This window comes from Brachionichthys hirsutus, chromosome 6 (assembly GCF_040956055.1).
Source record: "Brachionichthys hirsutus isolate HB-005 chromosome 6, CSIRO-AGI_Bhir_v1, whole genome shotgun sequence".
NCBI lineage: Eukaryota > Metazoa > Chordata > Actinopteri > Lophiiformes > Brachionichthyidae > Brachionichthys > Brachionichthys hirsutus.
This window is the reverse complement of record NC_090902.1, coordinates 8,538,458-8,555,317: the sequence shown is the minus strand read 5'-3', so window position 1 is coordinate 8,555,317 and position 16,860 is coordinate 8,538,458. Positions and strand designations below refer to the sequence as shown.

At 45.4% G+C, this 16,860-nt stretch overlaps 2 protein-coding genes across 2 annotated transcripts; one reads left to right on the top strand and one right to left on the bottom strand.

Annotated features, from left to right (window-relative positions):
* The first annotated feature begins 1,494 nt into the window (after window positions 1-1,494).
* On the top strand, window positions 1,495-10,626 carry mapk9 (mitogen-activated protein kinase 9). Its single transcript, XM_068740350.1, has 12 exons — window positions 1,495-1,694; window positions 4,954-5,100; window positions 5,254-5,383; window positions 5,546-5,604; window positions 5,788-5,926; window positions 6,128-6,293; window positions 7,568-7,639; window positions 7,786-7,968; window positions 8,075-8,199; window positions 8,296-8,359; window positions 8,601-8,672; window positions 8,815-10,626. Exons 2-12 carry the CDS (start codon window positions 4,985-4,987, stop codon window positions 8,949-8,951), a joined length of 1,263 nt encoding a protein of 420 aa, XP_068596451.1. The 5' UTR covers window positions 1,495-1,694; window positions 4,954-4,984; the 3' UTR covers window positions 8,952-10,626.
* Window positions 10,627-10,778: 152 nt separating this feature from the next.
* Window positions 10,779-12,697, bottom strand: LOC137895291 (rho GTPase-activating protein 24-like). Its single transcript, XM_068740771.1, has 2 exons — window positions 11,799-12,697; window positions 10,779-11,111 (listed from the first exon to the last, which is right to left on the bottom strand). Exons 1-2 carry the CDS (start codon window positions 12,695-12,697, stop codon window positions 10,874-10,876), a joined length of 1,137 nt encoding a protein of 378 aa, XP_068596872.1. The 3' UTR covers window positions 10,779-10,873.
* Window positions 12,698-16,860: the final 4,163 nt, after the last annotated feature.

Sequence of the window (16,860 nt, the reverse complement as noted above, 5' to 3'; positions counted from 1 at the left end):
TCTTTAACTATGATTATATTTTATACTGTATGTTTTATAGATATACACAGGCACTATCAATCAATAAACAGCAAAAACATTCTATTCAGTGTGTGAAATTGCTTTTGCTGGTTTATACCTTCCCATAATTGTATATTGTAGTAAGAAACATCACATTGTGTTGTATTACTATAGATGCACATAAAAATATGCATTGCAATAATAACTTTAAAACAAATACAACAGGCTGATGAGATGAAGTATGCACAAGATGCAATCTGTTGTAGTTATTACCTAAGGATGTTGTGTTTTCAACACCATCTGTTTATCTGTTTGTCTTTTGTTAACAGAATATCTGAAAGTATTCTAAATAGGTTTCAGTCAAGATGCATAGACAGGTAGTCCTTGAAATGGGCAAGGACTGATTCGATTCTGGGCCGGCCCTGGTACCAAAGTACAAAAAGGAAAAATTGTCATTTTTAATATTATTGTAAATACAGAGGAGATTCAATTGTATTTTAGGTGTAAGGTGCACTAACATATAATAATTACACATACAGATCCAGCGAGTGCATGGTATAATTTTAAAGTATGTACTCTGTGAGTCCCCATTTTCTCATTTTATCCATTGAATAAAAATATTTTGAAGCACTGTAGTTATTATATCTACAAGGATGTACCGGCCATCAATAACAGTAGATACTATATATTGTTAAATCAATAACAGGAAAGAGTTGATTTTGGTTTCTAAGTTGAGCATGAACATCAAAATATTAATACATATAATTGTACTGTACTTTTAGTTATTTGAAGGCAGGATGTTGTGAATCTTGTCATGAATTTAATTAGTACCACTAAGGTCCATTCACAAAGTGCATACTTCTGCCAAGGCTGCATCGGTATGCAATCTAGCCATGGTGGAGCCATCATTGTTCTTTTTGATTGCCCATTGGCACACAAGGTTTAGCTTCTACACAGACAGCGAGTTTGTTTTATTCTAGTTTTCTTGACATGTGATGGAATCCATCCTACCTTCTTCACACTACAGGTTTCCGGTCTCCGAGAAAACCAAGAAGCCCCATAACATTACAGAGCTACTGCCATGTTTCCCCTCGAGTGTTATTCTGAGCTGAGTCTACATTCTTCTATACAGACCCCTGATCATTGTGTGGAGAAAGTTAGTCTTGGAGGTCAGCCAACATGTAGCCCTTAAATTTAGAGTCAATACATTTTGGAGTCTCCTTCCGGGATCCACTCATTCCCCATAGCAGGCCGCCTGAAATAAATAGTAATTGGAAGACGTCAATGTTTTTGGAAAGAACAAAGAAATATAAATAAATACAAAAAGCAAAAAAATAAAGAAATAAAAGCATATCATTCTTTAGAGGAGGTTAAAAGTTTTTCTGCTGCCATTTAAGTTTTTGAGGAGAAACAAATAGTTTGCGCCGCCCCCACCAATTTATGCGTGATGACGTAATCCGCACGCTCGCGGGTCTGGTCTCTGCTTGTTGTGGCGTTCCTTCCTCGGCACCCGTAGCCCGGCGCTGCCGCTCGAGAGAGAGTTAGCAAGGGGCAGCAGGGCGGTCTCCATGTCGTGACAGCCTGCTCTCCTGAACCTTTCCTCGCCTGGGTCGTGCCTGAAACACGGAGAGTGGGTTTTTATCTGTGTTTTCGACGCATGGGAGGGAGTGCCCGACGAACGACGAAGGGAGAAGGTAGGAGTGGGTCGCCGCCGTCCGCTAGTCCGTCACTGCTTTGAGTTCAGCCCCGGCCCGACTCCCGCGTTGCTACCGATAGATCAATGACGTCACGAGCTGCCAAACATGATGTGGATTTAATCTGCTGTGATGTTAAGTGTGACTGTTATTTCTGGCTCTGTGAGCCAGCGGTGTGTCATCCGTGGGTGACGTCATACCTCAGTGTGTGTGTGTGTGTGTGTGTGCGTGTGTAGGAGCAACACCAGGCATGCTCCGTGCAGAAACAGACGGTGTCCGTGGGTTACCCGCGGTTCCGTGCTGATTTAGATCCAGTCCGATGAAGGGACCCGTTTGCTGTCGTGTGTTCGTGTTTTAATCCGGTGTGAATGATATGAATGAATCTCGCTTTAGTGCTACACGTCACCTCCAACGTTTACTGGGTGTGATAACATTGTGAAGTGAAATGTATTGTTTATCGGCTGTGTGAGTTTAAAACGCTCTGTGAAACACATTATTATCAACAGGCTGCCGAGCCTTTTAATAGCATTCAGCCCACAAAACAATAGCCGCTATTCTAAGGGGACGTTGTATTTTTACACGTCGTTTAGTTCCGCATTTGTTGTCAGTCTGTTTGCGGGACACTCTTTGGTGTTGGGTTTGCAATGCCTCTTTACTTTTGTGTCTGATGAAAAGTTAAAAGGAAACAAAACAAGCGTTGCTTTCAAAGTGTGCACAATTTACCCAAGGTAAGCACGGAGGCTTGGTTTTAAGATTCTGGTGTGTGTGAAACTGAGAGCATCTTTCCTTGCTCAGTATCTCTAGTGCAGCAGCTGAGTCTTCGGGGTTCAGCCAATCATGAGCCAACGTCGGGTCCAAGTTAAACTAAGTATGACTATTAATGCGTGAGGAAGAAAGACCATTACCCTTCATTTTGCAATAAAATAACTCAATTATGCGTGTGGGAAATGGATTTCATTCTGGACAAAGGCTCCAGCGACATTACGACACATTATAGTCTGTACTGTATTATAATTTCGTTCCTATTTTGAGAAAACCTCCTCCTTTTTAAAATTGATCGTTCATTTATATATTCTGTAGGAGCAGATTCAGGATAATTCCAATCAAAGTTTATTTGATGAGGGTTGTCTATTATTTTATAAGCAATCTTGAATACTCAATTTGTGGTGGTAAAAGCCTCAGTAAAATCCAGCTACCTCCAAATGTTAAAGTTATAATGCTCTCTAAAAAATAGACAATAACATCTCTGAGAATGTCACGGCTGGGATCGGGAGGTGGGGCCGTGAATTCTCTCCATTCCGCCGTGGCGTGTCTGTGCCGTGTTACCAGAGGAACGGCGTGCTGCCCACTCTCTTGTCGAACGCATGCAACGACTCATGCTTGACATGTATCTGCCAGCTGCATGTCAGAAGCAGATCTTTATGGGGAAACGCTACAGCGCCCCCCACAGAGCCCTGCCCCCCCCCATCGGAGGCCTGCGCATCGGAAAACAATCCAGTTTTACGTGAGGCATGACGAACTTCAGGCCCGGTGACCTTGCACTGGTGGTGACTTTGTGTTTGTGTGTTGGGGTGAGGTATGTGTGTGATTGTATTTTCATGTGTGTGCATGCCCGGGTTCTGGAGGCTACTGGCGTCACGGCATGAACATCCTCCAGCAGCAGCTCTCATTGGACTGTGGTCTGATTTTAGACCGAGCACGCCTAATGTTCATCTACGTGCCCCTAAAAATAATAATAATACAAGAATTGGCATTTTAATTTTCTGAAATCCTTTAATTTCTTTAATGGTAATTCTGCAAACCTGTCATTAGAGGCAAAGATAAATAATTGCAGGTTCAAATGGCTTTCGATAAACCGATTTCATGTCCTGTATCCTTTATAAAGTCCTGATTTTTTTTTTATGAGTATACGGGTGGTTAATGTCATGGCACTCGTTGAAACAGCAGCACAGTGTCGCTGCAATATGCATCTTTATATCCCGTAGATCACTGATGTGTCTCACTTGTGGCCTGCCTGCAGTGGCCTACATTTCCATTTGGGTCATCATGATTCATTTTCACGACTCAAAATGCTCTTTGAATTTTAGCAGGTTCTCCAGTGCCTGCTGGCCAGAACCGTGACTGATGCCTGCTTTCAGAGCTTCAGGATAATAATAATAATAATATAACGCCTGTTCCGGGCTTTGCATTGGGTAAAGGCTTCTACATATTCAGTGATAAGCAGTCAAAGTTCATTTGGTTTGTGATTAATGGCTCCCTTTGTCACATAATTCATCTTCATGAATGCAGTGTGAATCAGTGTAATGCGTCTCTGATGGTAAAATGCTGCGTCGTGTTTCTGTGCTCTATGGCCTCGGATCCACCCTGTAATAATTTAATACCAGTAATAGTGTGAGCTAACCTTTTGTTTGAATTCAAACAAGATTTCACGCACGCAAATTCTCTTTCATTTCTGATGTGACCGTGAGAAACTATTAAAAAAAATATTGAATTATCAGACTCCTCTAACCAATGGGGTTGTTCTGTGGGAGGGGCAAACAGACGTGACTCGCTCTCTGTTGCACAACAGCGTTATTGTGTGCCGCCCACGCTCAAAGCGTGGCCGAAAATAATACTCCACCTCCTGCCTGAGGGATCAATGCTACCATTGACATATTTAACACCCAGTCACCTCCTGTGTTAGTATTAGGCCATGCTGGTGTCTTCCCATGCGTCGGTGTGTGATTTACAGTGTCGGCGTGAGTTAAGAGATGGCGGCGAGTCCTCGGGAACTCCGAGCTGTCTACAAACCTTTACTCGACTGCATGTCAGGCCCGGCCGAGCAAATAATTAAAATGATAAATGGCTTTTGTTTCATTCTCTAATCGGGTGATGAGGAGCTCCAGGACGTCGGGCTGTCTCCCCAGTTGGAAGACTTTTTCTCTTGGTTTTTTTTTTTTTTAATTTGAGCTAGCTGCTAGCTGCTGGCAGGTGGAGACAGTTTGGTCCTTAGCGTGATGCATCACACTAAAGACAAAGTTCTCTTTTGCCATTTGATCTCGCAGACACACAAATGTGTGATTCACGTTACTACCGCCACAGAGCAGGTAGAAGTAGACGCTCCGTTTCATCAGGGAAGAGTTCGGGGGACAAACTTTTAAATCTCTTTGACTCTATTGATCACTTTTTGGTTTGTCTGAAAATGAAGTAATGCCAGGGACTGACAGACGGGACCCGCTAAGCCCCTCCTATTCACTGGATGTTCTTTTGCTTCCTGCAGACAGCGCTGGCGGTCCTGACTGTGCGGCAGGATGAGTGACGCGGAGGGCCAGTTCTACAGCGTTCAGGTGGGAGACTCCACCTTCACTGTGCTCAAGCGCTACCAGCAGCTTCGCGCCATCGGCTCTGGGGCCCAGGGCATTGTCTGGTGAGAAGCTGTACCTCTCTTATACCGCTTCTGCACGTCTCAAAAGATGGCAGATAAAACATTTTTACTTTCTAAATTGCTTTGTATGATGCTTTTGTTTTCTTTGGCAGTAACCTTTCTTTCTGTGTGCTCCCTTCTTCATTAAATGTGCAGCTCTGCTCTAGATACAGTCCTTGGCATACCGGTCGCAGTGAAAAAGTTGTGTCGGCCCTTCCAGAACCAGACCCATGCGAAGCGGGCCTATAGGGAGCTGGTGCTGCTCAAATGTGTCAACCACAAAAATGTAAGCTTTAAGAAGTCATGAAAAGGTTAATGTCTGTCATTTGAAGTTTGGTTTCTCTTCTGGGATTATTCCCCATTATTTAAGATACTTGCTTCATTTCGTCATTTCATAATGCTTGCGTTCACCTGTTGGTGCACTAACGGCCTGTCGCTCTTCTTGCAGATCATCCGTCTGATCAATGTGTTCACACCACAGAAGTCTCTGGAGGAATTCCAAGACCTGTGAGTAGCAGTGGCACGCCGATTCCTGTAGGACTCAGACATTTTCCAGTCAATCTCTGCTATGTCACTAATGCACTCAGAAACCTTCAAACCATCTCTTTGCCTCTTTCTTTCCATTGGCGCTCCTTTGTGAATCGCATTTTGCCCAGTCTCACTGGCTTCCCTCCCTCCCTCATCTTTTAGGTATCTGGTGATGGAGCTGATGGACGCCAGCCTTTGCCAAGTGATCCACATGGATCTAGATCATGAGAGGATGTCCTATCTGCTCTACCAGATCCTCTGTGGTATCAGGCATCTGCACTCTGCTGGAATCATCCATAGGGTAACGGCACGGGGAGTAAATGTGCTGTGGGTTCAATCAGTTAGTGAAGCTGCCCACATGAAAGCAACATTGGTTTACTTAACGGGAAGCGTGTTGGGATTTGACTGTTGGGTCCTTTTAAACGGAACAATTTCCCCGAAACGAAGCAGCAGTTTTACTTGTGGATGTTTCTGTAGATTGATAAATGGCCTCTCCCCTCAGGACCTGAAGCCCAGTAACATTGTGGTCAAGTCAGACTGCACTCTGAAGATCTTGGATTTTGGCCTGGCGAGGACAGCCTGCACTAACTTCATGATGACCCCCTATGTGGTGACGAGATACTACAGGGCGCCAGAGGTCATACTGGGAATGAAGTACAAGGAGAATGGTAAAAGAAGTCTTTAAATGTTGGAATGAAGTGAACGAGATGAATGAGGCTCCACTGCACGTTGTCATACGGCCTCGCTCTGTCCCAGGATTGTTCATATTTGGTATTAAGCTATTGTGATTACTGTGATTTACATGATTCCACTATATCAGCACACATACCTTATGTACTGGTTGTAATGGTAGATGAAGCAGCGACCAGTTCGGACAGGCTTGCTTATCTGCTACGTTACATGCTAAGGTATTCACAACTAAACACAGGGTTTACTCTGTTAATAATAGTGTTTGCGTTTACAAAGCCGTGCCTGAAGTGGCCAGTCGCAGGTCTCTGATGCAGTCGGTGCCTATTTAAAGGCTCCGGGACAAAAATCAACATTTTTGAATCTGTTTGAAATCTTAAGGAACGCTGATGCTGTAAAAGATTGCAGCGGATTATCTATGATGCAGGTAGTCCTTCAGAATTTCATAAAGATTTTTCTTAATTAATTTTTTATAGTGGCGGCACGGTGGTGTAGTGGTTAGCGCTGTCGCCTCACAGCAAGAAGCAAGCGGGTTCGAATCCCAGCTGTGCAGAGTTTGTATGTTCTCCCCGTGTCCGCTTGGGTTTTTCCTCCCACCTCCAAAAACATGCTTTATGTGAATTGGCTGCCCCAAATTGTCCGTATGCGTGTATGAATGTGTGCGTGAACGGTTGTTTGTCTCTGTGTGGCCTCGCGATGCGCTGGCAACGCGTTCGGGGTGAACCCCGCCTCTGCCCATAGCCAGCTGGGATACGATCCGGCAACTCCCGTGACCCGCAGAGAGGAAAATGAATGACGGTCCGATATAATATTGAGGCAGAACTACGAATGAAGTCCCAATACTCTGATGTGTCCTCAGCTAAAAGCCAAAGGCTTTGCCCAGTCAAGAAGGAAACTGCCATGTTTGACCCGTCTAGTCTGTATAACCCCAAGATGTCATCGGAGCCGAGAGAGCGCCGAGCTTCTGTGAAAATTAAAGAGAGGGAAAGGCGGGTCGAAGCCTGCTCGCCACATACACACAAATCTGAAGCAAACATTTTCACTAGACGCACAGGAACTGATGAAGAGAACGACAGCTGTGTAAACTGATGAGCAGAGCCGCAGAGGGGAGGGAAGAAGGAAGGCTGCGTCAGGTTCCACGGGCAGAAGATGAGAATGATGAAAGCTCGGCTAGAGGAGGGAGGGGCTTACGCTCTGTGTTTCAGTGTGTATTGATGCATTCTGTGTGCTCATTGGTTATTTTGTCTCTTTCCAGTGGACATCTGGTCGGTGGGGTGCATCATGGGTGAGATGGTGAAGGGTAGCGTTATCTTCCAGGGCACCGACCGTATCCTTTATTGCCCCCCCCCCCCCCTTCCTCCCTCTCTCACCCTCTCACCCTCCCAATCCTCCATCTATTACCCAGTGTCTCATTCTTCTGGACGTACCTGCCCATCGTCCCGCAGCGTTCTCCTCAACAACCCGGTTGTCCAGACATTGACCAGTGGAATAAGGTGATCGAGGTTCTGGGCACGCCCAGTCTGGAGTTCATGAACCGACTGATGGAAACCGTTCGGAACTATGTGATGAACAAACCACAATATCCCGGGGTCAGCTTTGCGGAGCTTTTCCCAGACTGGGCTTTTCCTTCTGACTCGGAACACGACAAAGTGAAGAGTACGAATTTGCGTCGCGAACATAACACCGAGAGAGATGAAGGTCTGCTCCGATGAAACGACATCGCGGGTGATTTAACGCTTCTCTCTCTCTGTCGGGATAACAGCGGGCCAGGCGCGGGACCTGCTGTCCAAGATGTTGGTCATTGATCCCGAATGCCGCATCTCGGTAGAGGAAGCCCTAAATCACCCGTACATTCACGTGTGGTACGATCATGCAGAAGCTGATGCGGTGAGGGGCCTGTAGCGGGGGGGGGGGGGCACGCTTTTATCAAAGCCCCAGCTGTGGGTCACCCTGCTGACGGAGGCATTTCTCTCTGTCCAACAGCCCCCCCCCCAGATTTCAGACAAACAGCTGGAGGAGAGAGAGCACACCATCGAGCAGTGGAAAGGTAGGCTGCGCTGCCGCCTGTGGGCATCCGCCGGCGTTGCAGCGTTCGTGCTTCAACGTTTTAATTAACTCATTCCCTGCCAGCCATTTTCAGAGCAGAGCAATTCTTCTACTGAAAATACTAAGGCTCTACAAAATTGATATTCAACCAATTTTAAAATGTTTCTTCAAATTCCACCCCAAAAATAATTGGTGCAGGTTTAAGATGGCATCGGAATACAGTGTGTGTGTGCTTTCTACAGAGCTTATTTATGAAGAGGTGATCGACTGGGAAGAGAGGAACAAGAATGGACTGATGAAAGAAGACTGCTCGGGTATGCGCAGGCACCACTGTCATCCATTGCTCTGTCCTGTTTGGGGTCGGCGCAGAGCGAGCCTAAATCTATCATTCAGTATTATTTCTACCTGCGTGGCGTTTTACTGGCTGCTTCTCCCCTTGGATGTGTTTCACGTCAGATGTGGTGTCCAGTTCGGCCTCCCAGTCCTCATCGGCGAACGACATCTCGTCCATGTCCACGGAGCAAACGTTGGCCTCTGACACAGACAGCAGCAGCATCGACACGCTGACGGGGCCGCTGGATGAGAGTCAGTGAAGCGGCTCCACGGTCACCAGGAGGCCATCTTCACCATCGCTCTTTCCTTTCCTTTCTCAATTCTGTCCTTTTTTCACCTCGGTGGATAGGTCCGTGTTTTCTTTGTGTGTGTGTGCTGGATCTTGTTAATCCTACTCGACTTGAGTTTTTTTCGGACTGCTACCTAGTAGTCGAGTCAGAGGTTTATCTTCCTCTTGCTGTTGGATGTTGCTCAACATGATCTAGTTGATATGATGTACACATCCCCGTGGATCTCCAGGTTGTCAGCAGTAATTGGAGGGTTGTTGTTTTCGCAATGTTTTATTTTTTGTCGAGAATGTTGAGACAGTCATCAAATATAAGCAGATCTGCACAGAACATAGACCACAGCTGCTCTCGTGCATGTTACGCCAGTGTCAATAGCGGCTTATAAATCGATTGCACGGGGCCGTACGATGTCCACCCGATGATCAAACTCTCATCCAAAGTTTGATCCATCCTTTAGCTATAGCTCAAAGTACTGCATATTTCCTTGTGCGTCCTGCACAGTGCCTTTTTGCTTTCTTCATTTTTTTTATTTTTATTATTGGCTTGAGTATCGTGGATATTGACTTTATCCCCCTGAGAAATCGGGGAGTCTGCTGTTGCAGTTTTATTTCCTGATATAATGTACTGTATGTAAAGCTGTCATGATTTCGTTCATAGCGGCTGTACGCTCTCTTTCACTGCTAATAGATTCATTGTGCCCTTTTCTTTTTTTTTCTAACTAAACATATCTGTAGAAACATGCAGTATATGTTGACCACCCCAGTTCGATGTTAAGGTACCGACTAACAATGTATATCAAGATAATTTATCGTAATCCTGTAAAATTGGAAGAAGCAGAGATGCATTTATTTTTGTGTTCTTGCAAAATGGTGCACACAATCAAATTGAGGTTACGTTAAGCCTCTTATCGAGCATTTCAACAACAACTGTAATCATTCTGTTCCTTTTCTAAACCATTCCATTAGTACAGGAACAGTGACGCTGTTTATCTAAAACATGAAAATGCAGTAAAACACAAATAATGGTGTTTAACGTGCATGAAGGCATAAAAGATGCCAGTAAGATACCGTAGTTATTGTTCTAAGGAATTATCTCTCTTGCTGTTCCTTGATTGGCTCTGAAAGCCTGTTTATTCCATTTGTACATCTGTGTGTGATTGGGAGAGAGAAAGCGAGTGTGCGTTAGCAGAATGTGTCGTGCAGGATTCTCCACTGTCCTTTTGAGTCGTCCTTAAAAGACGGGCGTTGCTTGACTGCAAAGGCATCGGAGGAAGGACACAAAGCAGACGTGTTATTATAAAGTGAGTTTGTGGTTCTGAATGGAAACCCGGGCCTGGAGACTGAAAGTGAACCTCATACATAGCTGGTTTTTTGCAGAAATGATTGCACAGTGTGATGGACATTCATAAATATGACACTATGGAGTCGCAGAACACTTTCATAGTGTGCCCCGTGTTGCACACTATATTTTCCTTTTATAAATCATGCCCCTATTTCAGTCGGGACTAAAATCGACTGAGGAGTTCCCAGAATCTTAACAGATGAGGACTGAGTTCAATATCTTGTTTAAAAAAAAATAGAACAGACAGGAGGCTCCTTTGTGTGCGCCGTCCATCCCATGTTTCTGTTCAGTTTATTTCTTCTATTTCCAGACATGTCCTGTGTGATTGCAATGACAACAGTATTATCACTTGGCCAACATCTGATGCCCTTACAGTATGCTACTAAATAAATTGGACATCAGGGAATCATTTGCTTTGTTGTTTTGTGTATTTTTCTATCGATAGATTTTTAATGAAAGCTCTTTACCTCTCAATTTTATCCCCCCAAATGAAAGACACAAGTTCTAGTGCTATAATAGATAACTAACTCGGTCAGTATCATTGCGCGTTTTTTTCAGAAGTTCTTGGCGATACATTCTGTCTTCTTGACCTCGTAGTTGAGCTCTCCGAAAGTGTCGATGAATTGCTCCATCTCCTCCTGCAGAGTTGCGTTTCGAAGTTCTGCAACAGTCCTCTGTTTTTCCGACCCGGTGATCTTAGCCTGGACAGCTTGGTACCAGTGTTGCTGCTGCGCAAGGCTCGTTCTCAACCGGACAACCTCTGCCTGCAACTCTTCGTTCTTCTGCTCCAGGCTGGTGGGAAAAGAAGGAAGGTGAGAATAAGTCAATCACTTAGTGCGTAAGAAATCAGAACATTTCTACCAGTAGAACAAAATTCAGAAGGTTTCTTTTTAACAAGGGTTAGGGTTACTCCAGTCAGCCTAATGGAATCATCATTTTACTGTTGCCCTTGACGACCAGCAGTGACCTCACCCAGACCTGCTCCATCTATTTCAGTAATAATCGAGCTGCTCCTATAGGTCAACACCACAATCTGTGCTTCATTAACCAATTGGCGACTTTCAGAATTCTTCATGGTAAGAGGAAGAAGAAAAAAAAACAAGATAAATGCAGATATTTTGATATCGAGATTCCCAACGCTGAGCAACGACGGAGGATTGAGGACGATGGAAATAATTGAGATTGAAAGAGAGAGCGTCCGTGTTCTTCGACTTAGCGCCGCAGATCCTGGGAGAATTTAGGGATTCTTGACATTGTGCTGCAAGCTGAACAGGAAATAGGCTGAACTTTGAGGTCATGCATTGCCCTTCAATGGTAAAACCATAACGGCTGGAATTCTTAGAGTTGAGGAAGTGAAATGGAAAACATTTTAAGTGTCCGTTTTCTACCTGCTATACGTTTAACCTCTAGGTGAGGTTACCTACGTAGTTCTACGTGCACAGACAGCGTAGTAGCATTCAAGACTAAAAACACGAGTACCTGACGATCCGTGCCTCGTACTCCTCCCTCTGTCTGATTATTTGCTGTTGGAGGCCAGTGACGAGGCTTCGTTGGGCACTGGCAGAGGGGTCAGCCAGAGGTACTGGAGGGGGCACCCTGGGGGTCCAGGGTGGCTGCTCTGCATGCTGGGCTCCAGCATGCAGTTTAAGATGGGGGATCGTATCGGCCTCCCTAAATCCACCGGACACCGAGTCCAGCTCTGGCTCCTCTTCGTGCATCTTGTCTTGTTCAGGATTGGGCTCCTGCTTACAGGAACCACCTTCAGCAAGAATGATCTCGCAGGAGGACCAGAGGCTCGTGTCTTCGTTGAGTCCCTCGTCATCCATCATGCCCTCGACCTCCTCGGGGGCCCATACTCTGTACATCTGCTCCCGCAAGTGCTCCCGGAAGCTCGTTTCCACGTCGACAGCCTCCTGTCTGTCGGGGGTGACGGTGTCTCGGAGGTTATCATACAGAGATAGAGCGCTCCTGTGCGTCTCGCTTTGTGATGGGTTGGGGCTCTGTTTCCGTTGAGCTCTATCCTCAACTCCCCCGGGACCTCCTCGTAGCACATCCTCTCCTCCTCTCGCTCTGTTTGCGTTTGTATCCGGCGCTGCCTCCCAGTCCAGTATTCCCAGACCTCCTCTCCAGCTGTAGTAGTTGTGATCTGGCCAAGCGCCAATCCCTCCTCCCCCGCTGACCAGTGTGGGAACCTCGGCTGGGGCCAGACCAGGCTGAGGACTGCAAGGCCCTGGGAGTCTGGTTACCGCCGGGCACACCACCCTACTCTCCATTTCCCCTTCTCGCTGGGCAAAAGGTACGCAGTTGTCGTACAGTGGATCCGTGGAGCAGGAGCTGGCTGTGGTGGGGGTCTCACTGGGAAGATGGTGCAGCTCCATGATCCAAAGAGGCACATGGGGGGTTGCTGAGAGCTTTAGATAACCACCCGCCCCCCTTTTCCTGCCTGCTGCAGGGTTTAAGTCTTGAATTTTGGATTTGATGGCGTGGAAGAGAGTCTGTGCCAAATGCTGAAGGGTCGTGGGGTGAGCGAGGTGAAGACGCCCTCCACCCCTGTGGCCGGCTCTCTGCTGTGAAGCCGCTGCTGCTTAATGGCAGACAGGTTGCAGCGTGCGGATGTGTGTGTCTTTAAGTTTGACTGACATCAGCTGTTACTTTAGCTTCTGAGGGAGGGATCTGGGTGTAATACAGTCCTGCTCATTCCTAAAGACAGTCACACATAACTGCAACCACAGAAATAGACGTGGCCACGGGCACAACGTGCGAGCTACACGCTATTGACCCCATAATCTCGCCACAGTCTGCATTAAAATCCAGCAAAAGGCATAGAACAGTATGATACAAATTGAAACTAATAAACCGAGATAACTTCTTTTTTTTTTGGCTACTTGTTGCATGGCGTGCCCAGATGTTAACTTCACCTTGGGCTTTGATTTTGGCTTTCTGTGTGAATGCACTCTGTCTGCATGTGGGATTGCTAAAAACTAAGGTTTTGAAATGTAGACAAAACTTGACAAAATGCGATCGGAAAGCTGCACAGCACCAAAACCAGTGAAATCACCAGGAGCCAGGTGACAAATCATATGCCATAGGGTAGGGAGGACATTGTGTCTGGTGTTCAGGACGTTTTTGTCTTATTCCAGGGGTGTGAGTGAAGGAGCGCGAACTAACTAACTGGCTGAAAACATGTAGACGCAAAAAAAAAAACACCTTCCAGTATTATATCATGTTAAACCCACAAGGTGGCGCTGCAGTCTCTATTTCAAACGCGTCTGTGGCATTCAAGTCATTGAAGACACAAGGATGATGATGCATCGGATCTTAACCAGTCCCAGAAACATGATTTAAATGAGTTCTTTCTTTAATATGCATGTTTTGTAAAGTGTGGAACCCACGGCTGACCCCCACATCCCATCCAAGAACTTCCTCATTAGGCTGATTCATTTGGAGGAAGAGCCCACAGAGGTTCCCGGACCTTCCATCCATACAGAGGTGTTGTCCTTAAGTCACCATCAGATAGACAGGGAAAACTTGCATTACAAGTGTTCCTCTGACACATTTATTTATCCAGTATCTACTCCTTCATGCTTCCACTCCGCTACTTTTTAAAGGTAATTATACTTTTTTACTTTGTTGTATTTATTTAACTCATTTTACAGATCATGCTCATTGAATCTGATGATTTGCTGGCGATTAAAGGCTCCACGTTTCCTCACAGACCTTGGAGAATACAGCCGTCTGAAATGAGGCATTTCTATAGTGAAAATATTTCCTTTAAATACATTTTATAGACATTTTTACCCAAGAAGAAAACCGAAGACAGAATTTTTCTTGTAGCTGAGAAGAGTTTCTTATTTTGTGCTTGTGTGTGTGTGTGTATTTGGAGGGTGATATCTTACTGGATACAAACTGTTTCACAGCAGCCTCAGAGTGTCACTGCAATGCTTCATGATTCAAGGGCATGCTGCGGACTTGAAGTCTGCATGGCCACGCTAAGCAGCCCGTTGTCCATCAAACTGATAGAATACCACTCTTATCTGTCGTAAATCGCATTGCATCCTTCAAGGCTGAACAGAGAAGTCGGTAGAATACTCCATCTGCATTTGGATGCACATATTTGAATCTGAATTTTGGGAGAGTTCTGAAAATGCCGGTGGAATATGCAAAAAGGTGACTGTCCCCTCTGAGACATAAGGGGGGGGCTAAAAAGAAAAAGGACCAGGAGGAATACATGTGCTGCAGTCTCTGAGGCTTTGCCCTAACCTCCATCTGTCATTGAACAAGGATGAACGACCTCGACTTCACGCTGAAACCCTTGTCACAGCTGGATCGCCACCGCGCAGCGGGTTAATCCGTCCAAAAACCTCCCCTCCTTTGTCCCTCTCCACTTCCTGTACAACTGCGTAGTTGTTTGTAGCCATGACTACAGAATCCATGGAAACAAAGATCCCCATGATATCCTAAATAATAAAGCTGGATGGATGGAGGCGAGAGAGAGAGAGAGAGAGAGAGAGGGAGGGATCTCCGGCTATTTCAGCAAGCGTCTTGATGGAGACTAATTTACGAGAGTTCTTGTTAATGAGAGATCCACTCCATTAAAGAGATGAAGCCTCTGAGGGCAACACGCAGCCAGCTTCTGTTCCAGCTAGTGGGTGGATATTGGCAGGTGGAAAGAATATATATATATATATGTAGTGCCAGATACAAACTCAACACCCGGTGGAAAACCAAGAGAAACCAGGCAACGTGTGGCTGTTAAGTGGAGTGATTCAACATCGGCGGATAAGAATAAAAGCAGACAGTGTTATTGATAAATGGGATGTACTCTTGCATGGTGTGTGTTTTAAAGCTGCAGTGGAGCCGAGTTGACTATAATTTTACATATATTCTTTAGTTTTTGTATTAAAACCTCAGCTCTCACTGAGGAGCCAGACTTCAAGCTGCCGATCAAACTTTGCTTTAGGCTCTGGAGCGTCGCTTTACTTTATCCCTAATATTCTTACCTTCACAGACGGTGATAGAAAACAAATGAGAGCATTTACCTAAGACGCTTTTCTGACTGTTTTTCCTCTACTTTATATTTATTGTGCCCCACAGTTTTCATTACTCCGAGCAAGTAGTCGTTTCATCTGCTTCTGCATGCTGCAAGCCTTCCAATCAATTTGTAAGAAAATGGTTGAATAAATTAGCCTCGTGATCCACATGAAGAGAGCTGGGCTGGCTCTTTAATATTCTTCCAATGCCCTGGTGTTAATTCAGACCCCAATGACAACAAAAACAACAACAAGAATAACAACTCTTCAGTTCTAATGAACTGTCTGGTTCTTAGTTCATCAATTTTAACCAAGTGTATTTAAGAGTCTGATTATTTTAGAACATTGTTGAGGTCTCTGAATTTAACTCACACGCACAGACACACACACTCCTGCTCCAGCTCAAATAATCTCACATAGAATTATCCATAGATGCATTATTGGTATCCATGCGTGGGTATGTTGCTGCCATGCTGAATTTGATTATGTTGCTTTTTTTTTTTTAAACCATGTCTTGCCATTTTCAATTAACCCCGCTTCTGTCACTGTATATTTGATCCGCAGGCAGCTAAAAGATGTCATTATCTACCCCGTGACATGATATTCACTTGTTTGCAGGATTTCCCTGCCGTCATGGAGCGCCACACGTTTCGAAAGTGTCCAACCTGGCAGAGTTGCCATGAGAACGGCTTCTTTCAGAGAAGACAGGAGTGACGGGTTCAACAATTAAACTGTCGCCATGATTGACTGCAGCCCGGAGCCACTCATGCATGTGTTACGTGTACATATGTAACCGCCACTTTGCATCACACAGCTGCCATCACATAATAAGGTGAGGAGCGTTTGCACACTCGAGCTGAAAATGAAAAAACGCTTGTTACAGATATTTTGAATGGCTGGAAAGACGGAGAAAGTGAAAACAGAAACCAAGTAAATGAAATAAAAGTTAGAAGTGGAGCATCTGAACTGTGAAAACTCAGAGGAAAGGAAATATTTGCGTGAGTAGAAAGAAAACGGCGCAGCACACAGGCCAGCACGTAGAAGGTGAAAAGAAAAACGTTGCCGATTGGATGACTCATTCAGGCTTTCTCCAGGGAGCGTCCCTCTCTGACGGAATATGATTGAAGCGTCTGCATATGTGAAAGCCTGTCTGTCTGTCAGCGGAACAGAGGGAGGTGGAACAGACAGAAATACAGAAACAGAGGGTCGGGAGGTGAGATAGCGAGGGAGGAGGCAGAGAGGAGTTACTGTAAATAGGAGGGGATGTGAGAGAAGAAGACAACGTCGTGTTCTCGTCTTTCGTGGGAACACCTCAGCAGGCACATAGAACATAAAAATACAGGTTGCTAATCAATATAAAACCCATTTCTCACTCCTGGTGAGGGCGGAAGGAAGACGCCGCTCCCTGTGAGCGAGTGTGTCTGGGCACATATTTGAAACCAGTGCAGTTTACACAAGGCAGCAGGAGAGCTTGGCTCATTGGCCGGCCTCCTGGTCACCATGGGAGACGG